We start from the raw sequence: 15,504 nt of genomic DNA on the forward strand, positions 1-15,504 counted from the left end.
TACACCAAATATTTTAGCATTTACCACTGTAATGTTCCACTGAAACTGTAAGAGGTCATCTGGACAATCTGGATCGTAAGACTCTGTTCCATCCAGTAGAAGGTCATTCTGGCTTGACCAAACTCGGTGAGAGCCACCTTTTATCATTGCTACTAGTGGACTGTGCATGACAGAAATCTTGGTGGTCTTGTGATGTTCCAAGAGTGTACCCTGAAATCTAATCGTAAACTTCAGACAGTAGTCCCCCACTTCAAGTGCATGCTTTGGAAGAGAGAGGAGTGGTGTTGTAACATCCACTGAACTGTCTAAAGATACTTTCTTCTCTGTACAATTTGGATCACCAAAAATCTCCCAGAGGTAAGTGGTTTTGTAAGAAACACAACCATGGAGATCCACACTTGCTTCAAAATAGGATGGCCTGGACTTTAGGACTTTTGACTGCTCTTCGATGAGGGACGCTTGAGGCTGTGTGCATTCCGGTTTCCCAACCACAACAGGCAGCGAGGCTGAGGCCTGGCTGACATTATTGAAAACAGTCACTAGGGCCACAAACCTGCCTTTAACCTTGTATATGTGGTCTATTGTATTTGATTTTGTAACCTTGACTGCATTTCCAGAGTCCCCAAAGTCCCACCGGAACATAAGGTCACTGCCGCTGTCAACAAGGGCAAAAAAAGTGACAGGATGATCTATGAAGGGTCCATTTGGCACACCAACAAGCTTCACTTTCCTAACTGGCCACTGAACAGCTACTGACTCTGTCACAGACTGCGAACAGAAAGTGGTACTACTGGCCTCTACCATCACAGAAAGGGAGCCATTGCTAAATGGTGAATAGAGAACGTTTTGTCCAATTTCTCGTGATGTATTAAAGCCATTTATTTGAAAGCTCCATTGGTAAGTCACCTGAGATCCAGTGCTAACTGCTGCTTTGAAACTGAAAGGTTTTAATGCTTCTAAAACAGTGGAGCAGCAGACAACCAAATGAAGACCCTTGACCCTTTCTACTACTTGTACAGTAACAGCTGCTGTTAAAATGCTAATGTGATTCTTGGCAATTGCTTTAACTGTTTGGTTTCCAACAGGAAGAGATGAGACTATAAAATCCTCCTGAACATTTAGTGAGCAATTCCCTCCTGCAAATTCCAGGATGATCAACACACCACTTCCTTGAGAGACAGATGGTGTGAAAGTGACTGGGTCGTTCTCACAGATGACAGTTTCGCTGGCTCGCAGAGTAAGACCTTGGATGGCATCTTCTACTGTTATTAAGTGTGAGACAAGCTGCCAACTAATGTCATTTGAGACGTTAAGCATCACACGATGATCCCCTACGTCCAAAAAGGAGTAGCTAACTGTTTGATTATTACCTAAGATAATCACATTTCCCCCCTGCAAGGCCACAGTCCACTCCCAATGTAGAGCATTTCCCTTTCTGACAGATCCATGGAGCTGCAGGAGGCTGTTTGATGTGACAAAAAATGGATGTGATTTTCCATCTATCTCAAAGCCTGCTTCTGAAATACACTCCTGAACTGTGAGTTGTTTGGTGGCATCAGCTGAGCCGAGAGCGTTTGTCACCGACACTCTTAGCTTAAAAACACCACTGGCTTTGAAAACATGAAGGATAAAAGGTACATCTGAAGTTACGGGGCAGCAGTCAGATTCAAGAAACCACATATACTGAAGGTCTGTCCCAGCCTTCACACTCACAGAGATGTTCGCAGGTTGTCCTTTTGCTGTTATGTTAACTGGTGTTGAAATATTTACACCAGAAACACGCTCCACTGCTCTCAGCGTAACATCCCTATGCACTTTGCCAAGAGCATTGGCAACTGTCAGCCTGACCGACACATTACCAGAGATGTTTGTAAATAGTTTAAAACGCTCACCGTCACCAACCGTTCCATTATGTACGTTCTGATACATCCGCCAATGATACGTCAAGCTGGAGCCGTGTTTTACAGAAGCTTTCAAAGTGATTGTCTCTTTTGTGGGGAAATGCCTCACAGATTTAAGATTCTGGCCTGTAATTTGGACTCCTTCTATTCTCTCTACAACCTCAACTAAAGCTGAGGTTTCCATTTCACTGACAAGATTCTGCACCATGACTTTAACCTCGAAGATGCCTGCTCTGGGAAACACACATCTGTACTCTGACGGTCCAGGTTTTGTTGGAGAGAGAGGGTTCACTGTCCAATAAAATGCTACATCATCCATGACATTGCTTTCGACAGTGAACACTGTTTCTTGGCCTGCCTCTGCACATGAGTGATTAGTATGGATTACTACATTCGATATAGGAACCTGTACCTCCACATACACAGTCACAGACTCCTGGCTGACTGCATTAAAAACTGAGGCACTGATGCGAAACCTGCCAGCTGAAGTGAACACATGTGATTGATTTTGGCCTTCCTTTTTTGGAGAACCATCACCAAAGTCCCACTCAAAAGCTCCATTATTCTGGCTTGGTTCAGTCCAAAAGTAATAGGACTGATTGACGGTAAGCACACCTGAGGTACCGTCATGTTGCATGGACAGCTTTAGTATTGGCGTTTGAACAAAAATGGTTGCGTTAGCTGTTTTGTGGCTCACTCGATTCTGCGTCATGACCGTGATTTCATGCTCGCCTTCCTCTGCAAAAATAAAGCAGTGATGGGATTTTCCACTGACTGGAAAGTCACTGGACGAGCTGTTATACCACAGAAAGCGGTAACTTTCGCCCATAGGATGTACTGAAACATCAAAACATATCTTTTCACCCAGTGCTACAGCATTTTGAGCTGAGTGAAGATCCAGATGAGTAATTAAGGCCTCAACGCATACATTGGTTTGATAATGTGCTGATCCTGTTTGGCTATAGACCGTCACATCAGTAAGATAATTCCCAGGACCTGTGAAAGTATGAGCAACTGTGGATGTCCCTTTTTCCTCAATCATTGGTGTCCCATCTCCAAACGTCCAATGAAAAGTGAGCAGAGAAGCATTCCCAGTAACCACTGCCTGAAGATTCGTTTCCTGTTTACTCACAATACAGTCGGATGGCAGGATTCCATCAATGGCCAGCTGATAGATTTCCACAGTGATTGATTGCCTCACTCTGCTCACAGCATTAGAAACAGTGACGTGTGCGCTGTAGTTTCCTGTAGACTTGTAGATGTGAGAGACAGAGCTTCTAGAGAGCTCTTTAAACACTGTCCCATCTCCAAGCTCGAAGGTCCATCTGAGACTGTTGCCTGTTGCCACTCTTCCACTGATTTGGGTGACAGAATTCAGTTCATTGGGTCCGTTATAACTCAGACGGACACCTGAGACAGTTTCAACAATGTCCACAGCCATCCAGGCAATCAGCTGTGACAGGGTGTTGTTGGACAAGACAGACACATTGTACACACCACCTGCCTTAAAAACATGGGTGATTTTGTTATGTGGTCCTTTAACCTCCAAGGAGCCATCCCCAAAGTTCCATGTGTACAGTATGCCAAATGAAGATGGTAATGAAGAGGCTTCAAAGAGAACAGTGTGGTTGGCTTTAGGGACAGGAGGCAGCGATGAGAACAGCACTTCTGTCAGTGGAGACCGCACTTTAATGGGTACAGCCTTTTGTATGTGGTCGTATTCATTTTCTACTTGCATCCGCAGTGTATAGTCACCTTGAGCGAAAAGCAAAAGAAAGGAACATGTTCTTATGGTTAAAAATGAAGAACAAGAACAATGTATCTATAATAGATTGTAGTCTGCTGCTTCTACTATACAGCTCTGGAAAAAATTAATAGACCACTTATTTTGTGTATGGCAACCATTTTATTCCAGATATTTCATCAAACAAAACTGACTTACCTGAATTTGCAGACTATGACTGGCATAAAGGCACCCAACAACAATGTGAAAGACTAGTGGAGAGCCTGCCAAGACATAAAAGCTGTGATTGGCAGTCAAGGTTATTTCACCATAGTGATTTTTGAATGCTCTCAAAGTTCAAAAATTAGTCCTGTGCTGTTTAAATTTCAATAATAACTTCTTTGCATTATAATTATTATAATAATTTATTGGCATTATTTGAGCAGTTGTTCTTTCTGCAAATACATGCTCTTAATAGCAATAATTGTATTTGGAATTTAGGAGAAATGTTGTCCATGGTTTAGGAAACACAACGCAAATCTTAATTTTCCTAAACACATTGCCTATAACTAGTAAAACTGATTATTAAGGGGGTCTCTTAATTATTTCCGGAGCCGTATGTGGAATACTCTGTATTGTAAGCTTTACCTGGTGTACTGTAAGTATAATGTACAGAGTCTTGAAGATAGATATGCATTGTAGTTTCATCTAGATAGGTGTCTGTCTTCTCTGATGGGGCAGAAACCATATGATTTACAGAAGCAGAGCCATCACCAAAATCCCACCTGTGGATCAAAAGAAAAAATATCATTAAGTTTATTAAGTTTAGTTTTCCAAATGAATACACCAATAAAAAAATACAAACAAAACAGATACTGATGAAAAAGGTGTAGGCTGAGGCTTTGGTTTATTTTGCCAACTGTTTTTATTTGGCTAATATACAGAGCTGTCACTCTGTACTCTGCTTTTAGACAGTGCAGCACCAAAACAAAGGTTTTTCATACATAATAACAATAATAATTATTACTCCATAATTTGATATCTTTACCACCTTATTTTTAAATGGTTTTTTTTGCAAAAGTTAGAAGCTGTCAGTTTGATTTATACAATTATATAGCTGCTGCCATATCAAAATCAAAAGCTTGTCAACCTTGTATCTTTGAAATGGAAAGCATATGTAAATTGTATGTAATTGCCTGTATTAAATTAAGACCTCTGCTTGAAGTGAAAGTCAAATCTTGTCAAATTCCACTGACTGGTAAGAGAAAAAAAAACAATTCAACTGCAATAAAACTTGAGTAAAGTACCTTATAAAATAATGTCTTTGAAGGGCTCTTGAAAATTAAACCTTGCCATAGGTGAATAATGAGAGTTCAGTACATGAAACTGACATACTGTGACCTTCAAACACTGCTGTCTCTTCATTGAAGAGAAAATCCAGCACAACCCCCCAAAATTGAACCCCCCCCCCCCCCCCCCCCCCCCCCCCCAAAGCAGCTACTGGGAAAATACAGTGTTTTTCATACTTGCAGACAATTTTCTGAGACAATTTTTCTCCAAGGCCCACATCACAGCCAGACTCTGGTTGCTGTCATGACCACAGCTTTGCTTATGCCAGCGTCCGCAGAAGAGTAGCCTAATTCTGCGAGCTCGGAAGCTTAAACCAGAAAAGCGAACACCCTTATACATGAAGGCACTGCTCTGGGAAAGTGGCCCTCGTGGAAGCACTGCGGTGTATCAGCTAAAAGCTAAACCCTAGCCAATCCCTAGCATTTTCTCCTTCTCTAACCACACACAGAGGACAGCAACACTATTCACTAAATCTCGAGAATAAATACAAAAAGGTTTATTTTTTTGCTATGCTTGGCTGGATGGCTTCTATGAGCTGTTGAAGAGGCGAAAACCAGCCCTCCAGAAGGCCTGAGCCTATCATTTTCTTCCACAAAAAATGTGGGTTTTTCCTTTAAGGCAAAATAACAGGGTTGTAAATTGATATGTAAAACTGTGTCTGAGCATTTTTCACCCCAACCAAAGTCACATACATTAACATTTATAGCATTTAGCTGACGCTCTTATCCAGAGCGACTTACAAGGTGACTCATATTACACAGGTGGGCCAATGTAGTGTTAAGAGCGTTGCCCAGGGACTCTTATTGGTGTAGTGCATCATACGGTCACCCAGACTGGGAATTAAACCCTGGTCTCCCACATGGTGTAATAGCTCACTGGCAGCTAGTGGTTTTATCTGTTGCGCCACACCAACCACACCAACATACCTACTGTTACACATCAAGCAACTTAAAATGTTCAATAAATGCATTCTATTACATCTTTAAATACAACAATGTACAAATTCCACCTATATCCATTTCTAATAGTTAATTTGTCATGAAATGTTTACATAATGTTAATAAATTCTGGCATGAAAAATAAAAAAATATATATACAGGTTATTCAGTAGCATAGCAAAACTAAACCTTTGAAACACTCTAGGAAGCATGCTCACCTTATTGTGGCACCAATGGAGATGTCCATTTTAACTTGCAGGGTGTAGATATTTGAGATGTTCACAGCAATGACATCCATTTGGGAGAGCAATGTCAGGTCAGCTAATGGTGCCATTACATCAGCCAAGAGCTGGACTTCTAAGAACTGAGAGCTAACAGGATTCTCTGCTGTTACCTATTACAGAATAAACAGAATAACACATCAGTATCTTACACAAATATATACATTTATTAGGTTTCATCACAGCCTTCGTCAGCAGTGACATTGGACACCTATTGCTGTACATGCTTACCTTCAGCATGTGCTCTGCTGGCTTCTTGAAAACTACATCATAAGCTTGTCCTGTGTAGGCAAACTGGACCATATGATCAGTAACCCAGGTATACTTCACAGATGAGCCAGTGGCCACTGCTGCTGTAAACAACTGTGGACAAACAATGAGAGCCTAAGATTGTGAGCTTATGGCCAATTTATTAGACACATCTAGATGTGCAGGCAGAGACAACCTAGCAGTTTCAATACAAAAGCCTAGCAATACTGCTGTGCTTGATATACTAGTGCCACTGTTGTGCTGATAATGATTAATACAACTAATAATATCTGGTCAGTGGTTGTGTCCCTTTAAAGGACTACTGGGGTACTGGTAAAATGTGCAGCAATGATAGGTAAAGCTAATAAACTGGGAATGAAGTGTATTTATTATGTATCCTAGGGGCTTTTAAAGGGCCCTTAGCCAATACTCCTTCCTCACGACATGCATGTGGTTTTGAGTACTAATAACTGTAATAAATCATTTTCCAACCTCTTTTTATTTTCATACAACTAAAAAGGCAGTTTAATTAATATGCCTTTAAAACTTACTGATTACTGATTGGCTGTCATGTATTGTACTTTCTTCGAAGGGCCGTCCAGTTTACTACTTCAAAATGACTGGCTGTAGGTTCAAAAGGCGGATATACGTGAATATGTTTTGTGAAAATGGGCCACTTTTGCAGCTTAGTGCCTTTATGTTAATGCTACATAAAGTAACTTTTAACAGTGTTTACACAAAAGTGTGTGGAAATGTGGTTTTGCTGATACGGGCCCTTTAAAGCAGCACTATGGAGAACTGGTATTTCCTGCTTCTGGGCTCCCCCTACAGTCGGGAATGGTAATTCACGCTTTAAGCCACCACTAAAGGTTTTTCTGGATGAGCCGAGATATACAGAACCGTTACTGAAAGAAGCATGTGGACTGAGGCAGAAGAGTTACACTGCTCTGCACAGTTCTCATGAGCATTGTCCTGCCCCGCTTTACCAGAGTTACGTATTGCAGATAGCAGCAGTAGCAACAATAGAGACGCTAATCTCCCTATGGAGCATCAGCGTGATTCTGAAGCTGTATTTTTTAGGTGAAAATGCTACATAATGTTGCTTTAAGATTCAAGCTGGGCAACTGGAAGATAGTCAAACCAAAGGCCATGTAATAGCTCAAGAGTACTATCTCTCAAAAGATTACTATATGCAAAGCTGTACCTGTGGTATATTCACCAGAACTCTGTGGAATCTGTGTGGTTGAATGCTCAGTCCTGTCACTGGAACATGAGCTTGTAGTTTTATGCTCAACATCTGGGAGTTCAGCTTGTTTGAGGCAGTAATGTTAAGAGTTTGTTCTCCTTGGTGGGGGAGCATTGCATATGCATAAGAGAACCACGTGTCAGGCGTTTCCCTCCCACAGACTGCCTGGATTTCATGCATATCCGGTGGGCAAGAGGGTTGGAAGGGGATTCCTGTCTTTGAGACCGGCGCGGACCATGTGCTTGTAGCATTTTGTCCTGAGTGGATCTTGATGATTATTATTGTTTGGACATTTACTGATAAATGTATCTGGTTTTCTTTGGAAAGTTCAGGATGCACAACATGGAGTCCTGAGACTGGGGTTTGAGGTTTGAAGAACTGGGTGGTTGGTGTAGTTGTGTCTATCCTGAGGTCACCCTGAGTGCTGCTCAGAACAGGTGGAACACCATAGAGATGCATAGGGTCCTCATAGATGAGTCGCAGGTCACAGACAACATTGTCCACCCACCGGCCTCCATCTGTTGGAGCAGACACACCAACCTCCACCCAGCCTCCTAGCTCATGTCCAAGCAAGGAGATGTAGCTCTGTCGCCAAGCAGAGTGAGAGCTGCTCACACAGCGGAGGAACTCTCCTGCTTTTCTGGTGTGCTGCACTGCTATGATATCGTCTGGATACACAGGGATCCCTCGTTCTTGAAGGGTTAGCTGCATGAATAAAGAGAAACTAGTATTAGATCATAACTTCAGAAAATATATTTAATTATAACATAAGACACAGTGCCAGTCAAAAGGTTTAATGAAAAGCAATTCCTTAAGACATAAACAAAGTCATTCAGACTGGCTTGATGTGAAATATGCCATTCTAGAGTCAGGTGGTGGTGATGGGAATCAGGCAGGATCCAGATGTAAAGACTCTGACAGCTCTCTGATAGAAGGTTATTATAGAAACATGTTACAGGCACACTGCTTAACACCTAAACCATTGTTTCTTAGGACACAATAGGATAGAATAGGATGGTAAGAATAGTTTTCAGATAATGATGTGGCCTAAAATATGTATTTTTAAAATTAGACCATGTATGTAAGCCCACAATTCTTCTGCTATTTAATCTCACAACTGCATTACTGTCATAATTACCATCAGTTTTATAGGCCCCAGAATATAACCTTGTGGGACTTCACAAGATCTGCTAGACCACATGGCTGACAAATAATCCAGGATACCTAAATAGTAGGGATTAAGTACCATTGTATTGCCATTATATTTGTATAGTACAACAATTTTTCTCTCTTCTTATATCCTAGCTAGGAAAGCTAGGGCCAGATTACAGGGTCATGCTATCACACCCCTGAAGCAGAGAGTTTAAGGGCCTTGCTCAAGAATTCATAGATCCAAATCTGTGTGTGACTGGAAAAGACTATTTCCCACAAAACCACTCAGAATGACTTTGTTTAAGTAGTGAAAAATATTTCCTCAAATATTTTTAATAAAATCTTAAATAACAAATCTTATATTCTTATATTGTCGGTTCTGTAAAGTAGGCCATTTTCTTTGGCAGCTGGATCAACTGGTGGTGATATATATTATACATGGTATATAATATATTTTTACATATATTTTACATTTAAAACTTTGTTTTCATGCATTATTTGTCTTTATTTGTATTTATGTCTTAGAATCAAATTGCAATTAATTAATTATCTAATGTTTAGATCACAATGTCCTTAAAATGACAAAAACACACTTTCAGTCAGGTGTGTCCAAGCTTCTGTCTAGACTTTAGGTAAATGTAAAACGTATGTCTAGCTGTGTACTCTCACCCTGAAGTGGACAGGCTCAGTTGCCGGGAGGATTTTTAAGGACATGTCTGCCACCGTGTGGTAGAAAGGAGGCGCTGCAGGGTAGCGTGGTGGCAGGGCAAAGCTGTGTCCTCCAGCAGAAGAATGGTAAGGGCTGCATGGGCTGGTAACTGACAGGCAGCTCTCCAGCAGGTGGCACCAGTAATGTCCACTGATACAAGCACCGGTGGTGTTGCACATGGGCTCTGCAGAGCAGCAGCTGAAGGGGTTGAGGAGAGAGCTGCAGCCTGAGAAAGAGAAGATGAGGCAGGGTAACCATGACAGATATATGACCACTCTGTCCTAATCAGTAACCTTGAATTTACAATTGAACAAATCTCTATTAAGACCATCTTACACTATGTGGGGTCGGTAATAAATGACATGTCCACATGTTTGTGGACACCTCTTTTAATAAATACATTCAGCTACTTTAAGGTTCAGCTATTGCTCCCTGGGGGCACGGCCTAGAGGGGTAAGACCCCAGCATTGTGCTATGGAGCAGTGGAACTGTGTTTCTGGAGTGATGGTGTTCTAGTTGATGAGCTGGGGAGTTTAGGATGAGGTAGGGTGGTGAACATCCAGCATCCTGACCGAATCAAATCATCACAGCAATACTCCAAAATCTAGTAGAAAGCCTTCCCTAGACAGTAGAGACAGTTACTCCAACAAAAGCAAGATAAACTCTTAATTTCAGAAAAAAACAGTAAATGGGCATGTGTCCAAATACTTTTGTCTTTATAGTATATGTAGCCATAATACTGTTCTCACAGAAAGTGGGCCTGTTGCTATTGTTTCAAAATTAAACCAATTCTAAAGCAGCAGAGCAGCTCTTTTTTATTGTGTTGGCTGTAATAGAAGTAGACTGCTAAGGCCTATACACCCATTTATGTTCATGCAACAGAATAGGTAGGAAAATAAATACATACAGGATGGCCCCTTCTCTTCCGGGGTCTATGTTCTAGAGAAATATTGCATTATCCTGCTTCTGGGTACCTGAACCCAACACACCTGAGATCCAGCTCAGTGAAGGGTGTGATAATCAGCTGATGAGCTGGATCAGGTGCTGGAGGCAATAGGGAATAGCTGAAATTGTACAAGGCAGTGGCCCCTCAAGAGCAGTATTAAGAAACATGTTTCAGAACATAATGAAAACTGTAAATGCTTTTTATTGATCTCTCACTTACCTGGGGGCACTAGGTAATGGCTTGGGCTGCAGTAGGGTCGTAAAATCTGCACTTTTGCCAGAGTGAGCTGTTGACTGGGCTGAGATACCAACTCTACAGAGAGCACTTGGCCTCCATGACTAAACCAATGTCCTGGGAACAGCATCATCTGTAGGATCAGGCAAAGTGTGATTACTTTGTATGATAAAAGTACTACATTGTAAAGTTGTGCCAGACAAAACCATGACTAAACATTATTAGTTTATTATAATTATGTTATGGGCCAGTTTCCCATGATTAACCCTAGTACTGTACTACATTTTTCAGTGGAGAATCTCTGTTTAGAATGCCATGTAGTCCAAGATTTGGCCTAATATTTGCCCTGGAAACCAACACGAGAAACTACACTATAGGTCAGTTTTCATACAGGATTAAGCCACGACTTGGAATGAATGGAAACCAGGCTTAATCACTGTCCAGTAAAATGCCCATATTGTCCATTAATGAGTTGCCATTAATGTATGATGTTCTGGAGCAGTAGCACATGAACCTAAGGTCTCCATGCCCAGAGAAGATGGGCTTCCCATCACTGTACCCTCTGGAGTGATGGAGCTTCATCCAGTACCCTTGGGATGAGTTAGAGTGAGGTTTGTGATTAATAAAGAAATAACCACTTAACACTACTACCTGACCTCACTAATGCTCTCTTGTGGCTGCAAATCTTTAGAGTGTGCTCTTCAGGTTCCTATATCTTGCCTTCCCAGTTATCGCAGTAAAGGAGAGATAATAATACCTCCCTATTAATACTCTTGATTTCAGTAGAAATGTAGGATGAGTAGCCTGCCTATGAAAAACCACAATGTAGATCCCCTTCTTGTCACCAAAACATCTTTTACTAGTCAAGAAATGGACTCCACTACACCTCTACTGTCCTCTGGTATCCTGTGATATCTGACTAATGTTAAGCAGAAGCTAATGCTAGCATCTCTCCTTGGGTGCCCATGACCCCGTCACCAGTTCACCGGTTGTCCTTCTTTGGAGCACTTTTGGTAGGTACTGTAACCACTGCATTCCAGGAACACTCTACCAGACCAAGACCTACCTAATGTTTTAGAGATGTTCTGATCCAGTCGTCTAGCCATCACAGTTTGGTTCATGTCAAAATGGCCCAGATTCGTAAGCTTGCCCATTTTTACTACTTAGAACACATCAGCTGTAAGAACTAACTGTTCACTTGTTGCCTAATAAATCCATGCCTTGAGAGGAGCCACTGTAGCTAGATAATTAATTTTGTTCACCTGTTTTTTGTTTATTTTAGCTTAGTGGTCCTAATGTTATGGCTGATTGTGTGTATGGGTGACTACATTTTCTTTTCAGTGGAAGACTTGCATTCAGAATCCTCTGTAGTTCTGGACTAGGCCTAGTCTCTGTCTGGGAAGCCAACCAATCTTGTACCAATCTTGTATTTTAAAACTACATTGTCAAGTCTGGTGCTGTGAAGCTTGGACTTTATTAGAAAACCATTTTGATGATGGATACTTACTTCCACTCTCTGTTGGCCTAGGTCTGGCAGTGATGACAGTAGATGTAACTGGTACTGTGTGTATATTCCTGACATTAGTGGCACTCCTATTAGATAGCTGTCCAACGATGGCAGAGACACTTAAGGAAAGTAGAGGAGTTTAGTGCTTTCAGAAATTAATATTGATACATACGCATCTAGTACTCATTAAATATAGATATACACAGTTAGTGTTCTTCAGCAAACAGAGAAAAATCATATGGCTTACTGTGCCATTGCTTAAAATCTTCCCAAATATGCTTTTAAATGCAGTTTCAAAATGTTATGGATGAAAACGTTGCAGGTTTTCTGTAATGTCATTCTGTTGACTGTTTTGGAAACATCATTAATTATTAATGTCATTGACATGTATGGCATTTAGCAGATGCTCATATTTAGAGTAGTTAATATTTAGTGAAATGGAGAAAATACACTCTTAAAATGAAGGTGCTACAAAGGGTTCTTTGAGTGCTGCCATAGAAAAATGAAAGCTCTAGCGAAATTCTACCAGAAAACTGTAATGCAGCGTCACCTGTCTTCAGCCAATCATCAGCCTCCACCTGTGTTTAAAAAACCTCTACTTACATGCCATCTTTGCTGCTTTCAGAAGTGGCCCTCCTCCAGAAGCGACCTCGAAGTCCCTCCCTCCTTCCTCCCCACCGCCACCAGTTTAAATGTAAATTTCTCATATCTCTGGAGTTTTCTGGCAGAACTATTTTTGGTTCCATGAAGAACCATTTTTGTAAAAGAGATGTGTGTAAAGAACCTTCTAAAGGTTTAAAGAAATCAATGCAAATGTTCTTTATCCATTTGAAGGTTCTTCACACTCACAGCTCTTTCACAAAATTCTATGATTCTTCTGTGGCATTCATCAAAGAACCCTTTGTGTCACCTTTATTTGTAAGAGGTATTGCACATAGGGTCTTTAAACCAGTCCTGGTGCTGCGTTCACATGTTATCGGAATTATGGCATCAGCCGCCATTTTACTTGTCGCTCCGACAACAAAGCACTTGAATATGACATTCATACTTCACAAGCGGGAAAAAGGATCTTCTTACTAGCAGGTGAATGCATCAGGGGCCCTATATGGTCTACATTTTTGCTCCAACCTAACATAACAATAACCAACCTCACACCTATAGTTGGTTTGCTTTGATGTTAACGTGTTTGTGAACTTAGAGTGTTTTCCCATTGGTTTGGTTTGTTTCACACAGGTTAAAGTTCAGGTTCTCTCCACTTATTGGTCAGACCTGTCTACAGGAAGGAGGTCTAGGACTAGTTTATATTTCTGTGCACTGTAACATTGAGCAATGGCAGAGATGACATTTGCTCATGGATGTAGTAAGCTCATTAACTGGGCTGTATACCAGGTTTACACCTGGCTTGGTTAACGCCTGAGCTTTTTAGCTTAAACTTGCAGAGTACACCTGATAGTTCAGTCAGATCACGGTCAGATCAGTTACTTTCGAACGGGACTGAAGGGTCTCAAGGGTCTCAGTGCAGTTGTTTCGGTCTGCATCTGAGTGTGATTACTGTATCCACACCTACCCAAACAAACTGCACCAAGAGTGAAAACGAACCATAGACCAAATTTAACTGGACTAAAAAGCCCAGGTGTGAAAACTGATACAATTATTGAATTACCTGACATCTCTTTGCCACAGATAAAGTGATGCTCTTGGTTGCATGGACCATTCTTCCATTGCCCCAAACCCAGAACCATCTGAGAACAAGTCCCTTTCGCTCTCTGTCCTTGCTGGAAACTGGTGGGTCCAGCATTTCTCAGCCAAACCAAAACAGGTTCTTCTCTGGAATGAATGAAGAGATATATTACCTCACCCCACTACACATACAAATGTTTGTGGACACCTCTTCTAATGAATGCATTTGGCTACTTAAGTTACACCTATTGCTGGCACAGATGTGCAAATGCACACACACAGCTTTTCTAGTCCCTATAGACAAGAAGTATTGCTTATAGAACAGGCCTCTCTGGAGCAGATAAGCATGAGCCTGTTGGCACCATTCCTGATGCCAGGCCCAGGCTATAGGGGTATGAAGCCCCCCAGCATAGAGCTGTGGAGCAGTGGAACTGTGTTCTCTGGAAGGATGGATGTTGCTCCATCCAGTATTTTTAGGATGAGTTGGGAAGTTGGGGAAGTGGTGGGGTGGTGATCATCAAACATACTGACTATTGACAACACTCTTGTCAATGAATGCAATCAAATTCTCACAGCAATGCTCCATAATCTAGTAGAAAGATAAACTTTTATTTATTACCCTTGATTTCAGAAAAAAACTATGAATAAGCAGGTGTCCCAATACTTTCATCATATTTTGAGAGTCATCATTCTATTATATTTGCATATTTACATTTACATTACATTCTATTATATATGTCTATTATATATTATGTATTATATGGTGAAGGTCTAACATTAACATGTATATCTAAGCATAAAGATGTGGTAAATCTGGTAAAAATCTGGTAAAGTTGGTATGAAAATGAGTCTTGCAGAGATGCCTTACAAGCGAAATGAGTTGTCTATGAAGTCCTGCATGCCTGGCTTGTCCACCATAGCAATATCTCCTCCATTCACTCTCTGACAAACATCTCTTGCCTCCAGCCAGGCTGATGCAGATACTGGCATCCAGTAGCAGTGCAAACTATCTCTGTCGATTTGGGCTCCTTTCGGGCAAGAATCCTCATCTAGTGGGAAATACGTTTTAAATACAGTGTGTTAAATCATCAGTCAGAACTACAGCTGTAATCCTGAAATCCTGAGCTCCACAAACTACTGCATCCTCTGAGGGAAAAGCCATTGACATATCTCACCACTGTAGCAGCTTGTGACAGCACTAAGGATCCAGAAGAGAAGCAGATGCACCACGACTGCCATTTCATTGGTATCCGGCGTAGATCATGCCTGGGAATGTTGGTGGATCAGCTGCAGTGAAGAGTTACAGTCAGAAGAAGCATTTCAAGGTCTGACGGTGTCCCACATATTAGATCCTGATCTCAGGTCTCCTTTCTCCCGACCCTTCTTTGTCAGTGTCTTCCATCGTATAACGCTCACCCTGCAGTTCACCAGCTCCCTTCTTTTCATTCCCTCTGGACTCTGCCCTTTCCCTTTCTTTCTTGTCCTCCTCTTGCTCAGTGACTTATTAGCATTGTGCTCAACATAGCCTTGCCTACCCCCACCCCCATTTAAAGTATTTGGATGACTTTTGGTTTGTCTCACAGCAACA

The 15,504-nt window shown here is 41.4% G+C and overlaps 1 protein-coding gene across 1 annotated transcript in view; it reads right to left on the minus strand.

Annotated features, from left to right (window-relative positions):
* The window catches only part of pkd1b (polycystic kidney disease 1b), a 39,884-nt gene extending 24,729 nt beyond the window's left edge, over positions 1 to 15,155 (minus strand). The window contains 11 exon segments of the mRNA XM_072667929.1: positions 25 to 3,656; positions 4,273 to 4,409; positions 6,131 to 6,306; positions 6,425 to 6,556; positions 7,647 to 8,393; positions 9,510 to 9,775; positions 10,715 to 10,862; positions 12,237 to 12,355; positions 13,900 to 14,063; positions 14,785 to 14,965; positions 15,092 to 15,155. Coding sequence (XP_072524030.1) covers positions 25 to 3,656; positions 4,273 to 4,409; positions 6,131 to 6,306; positions 6,425 to 6,556; positions 7,647 to 8,393; positions 9,510 to 9,775; positions 10,715 to 10,862; positions 12,237 to 12,355; positions 13,900 to 14,063; positions 14,785 to 14,965; positions 15,092 to 15,155 — 5,766 coding nt within the window.
* Positions 15,156 to 15,504: the final 349 nt, after the last annotated feature.

This window comes from Salminus brasiliensis, chromosome 22 (assembly GCF_030463535.1).
Source record: "Salminus brasiliensis chromosome 22, fSalBra1.hap2, whole genome shotgun sequence".
NCBI classification, from domain to species: Eukaryota; Metazoa; Chordata; class Actinopteri; order Characiformes; family Bryconidae; genus Salminus; species Salminus brasiliensis.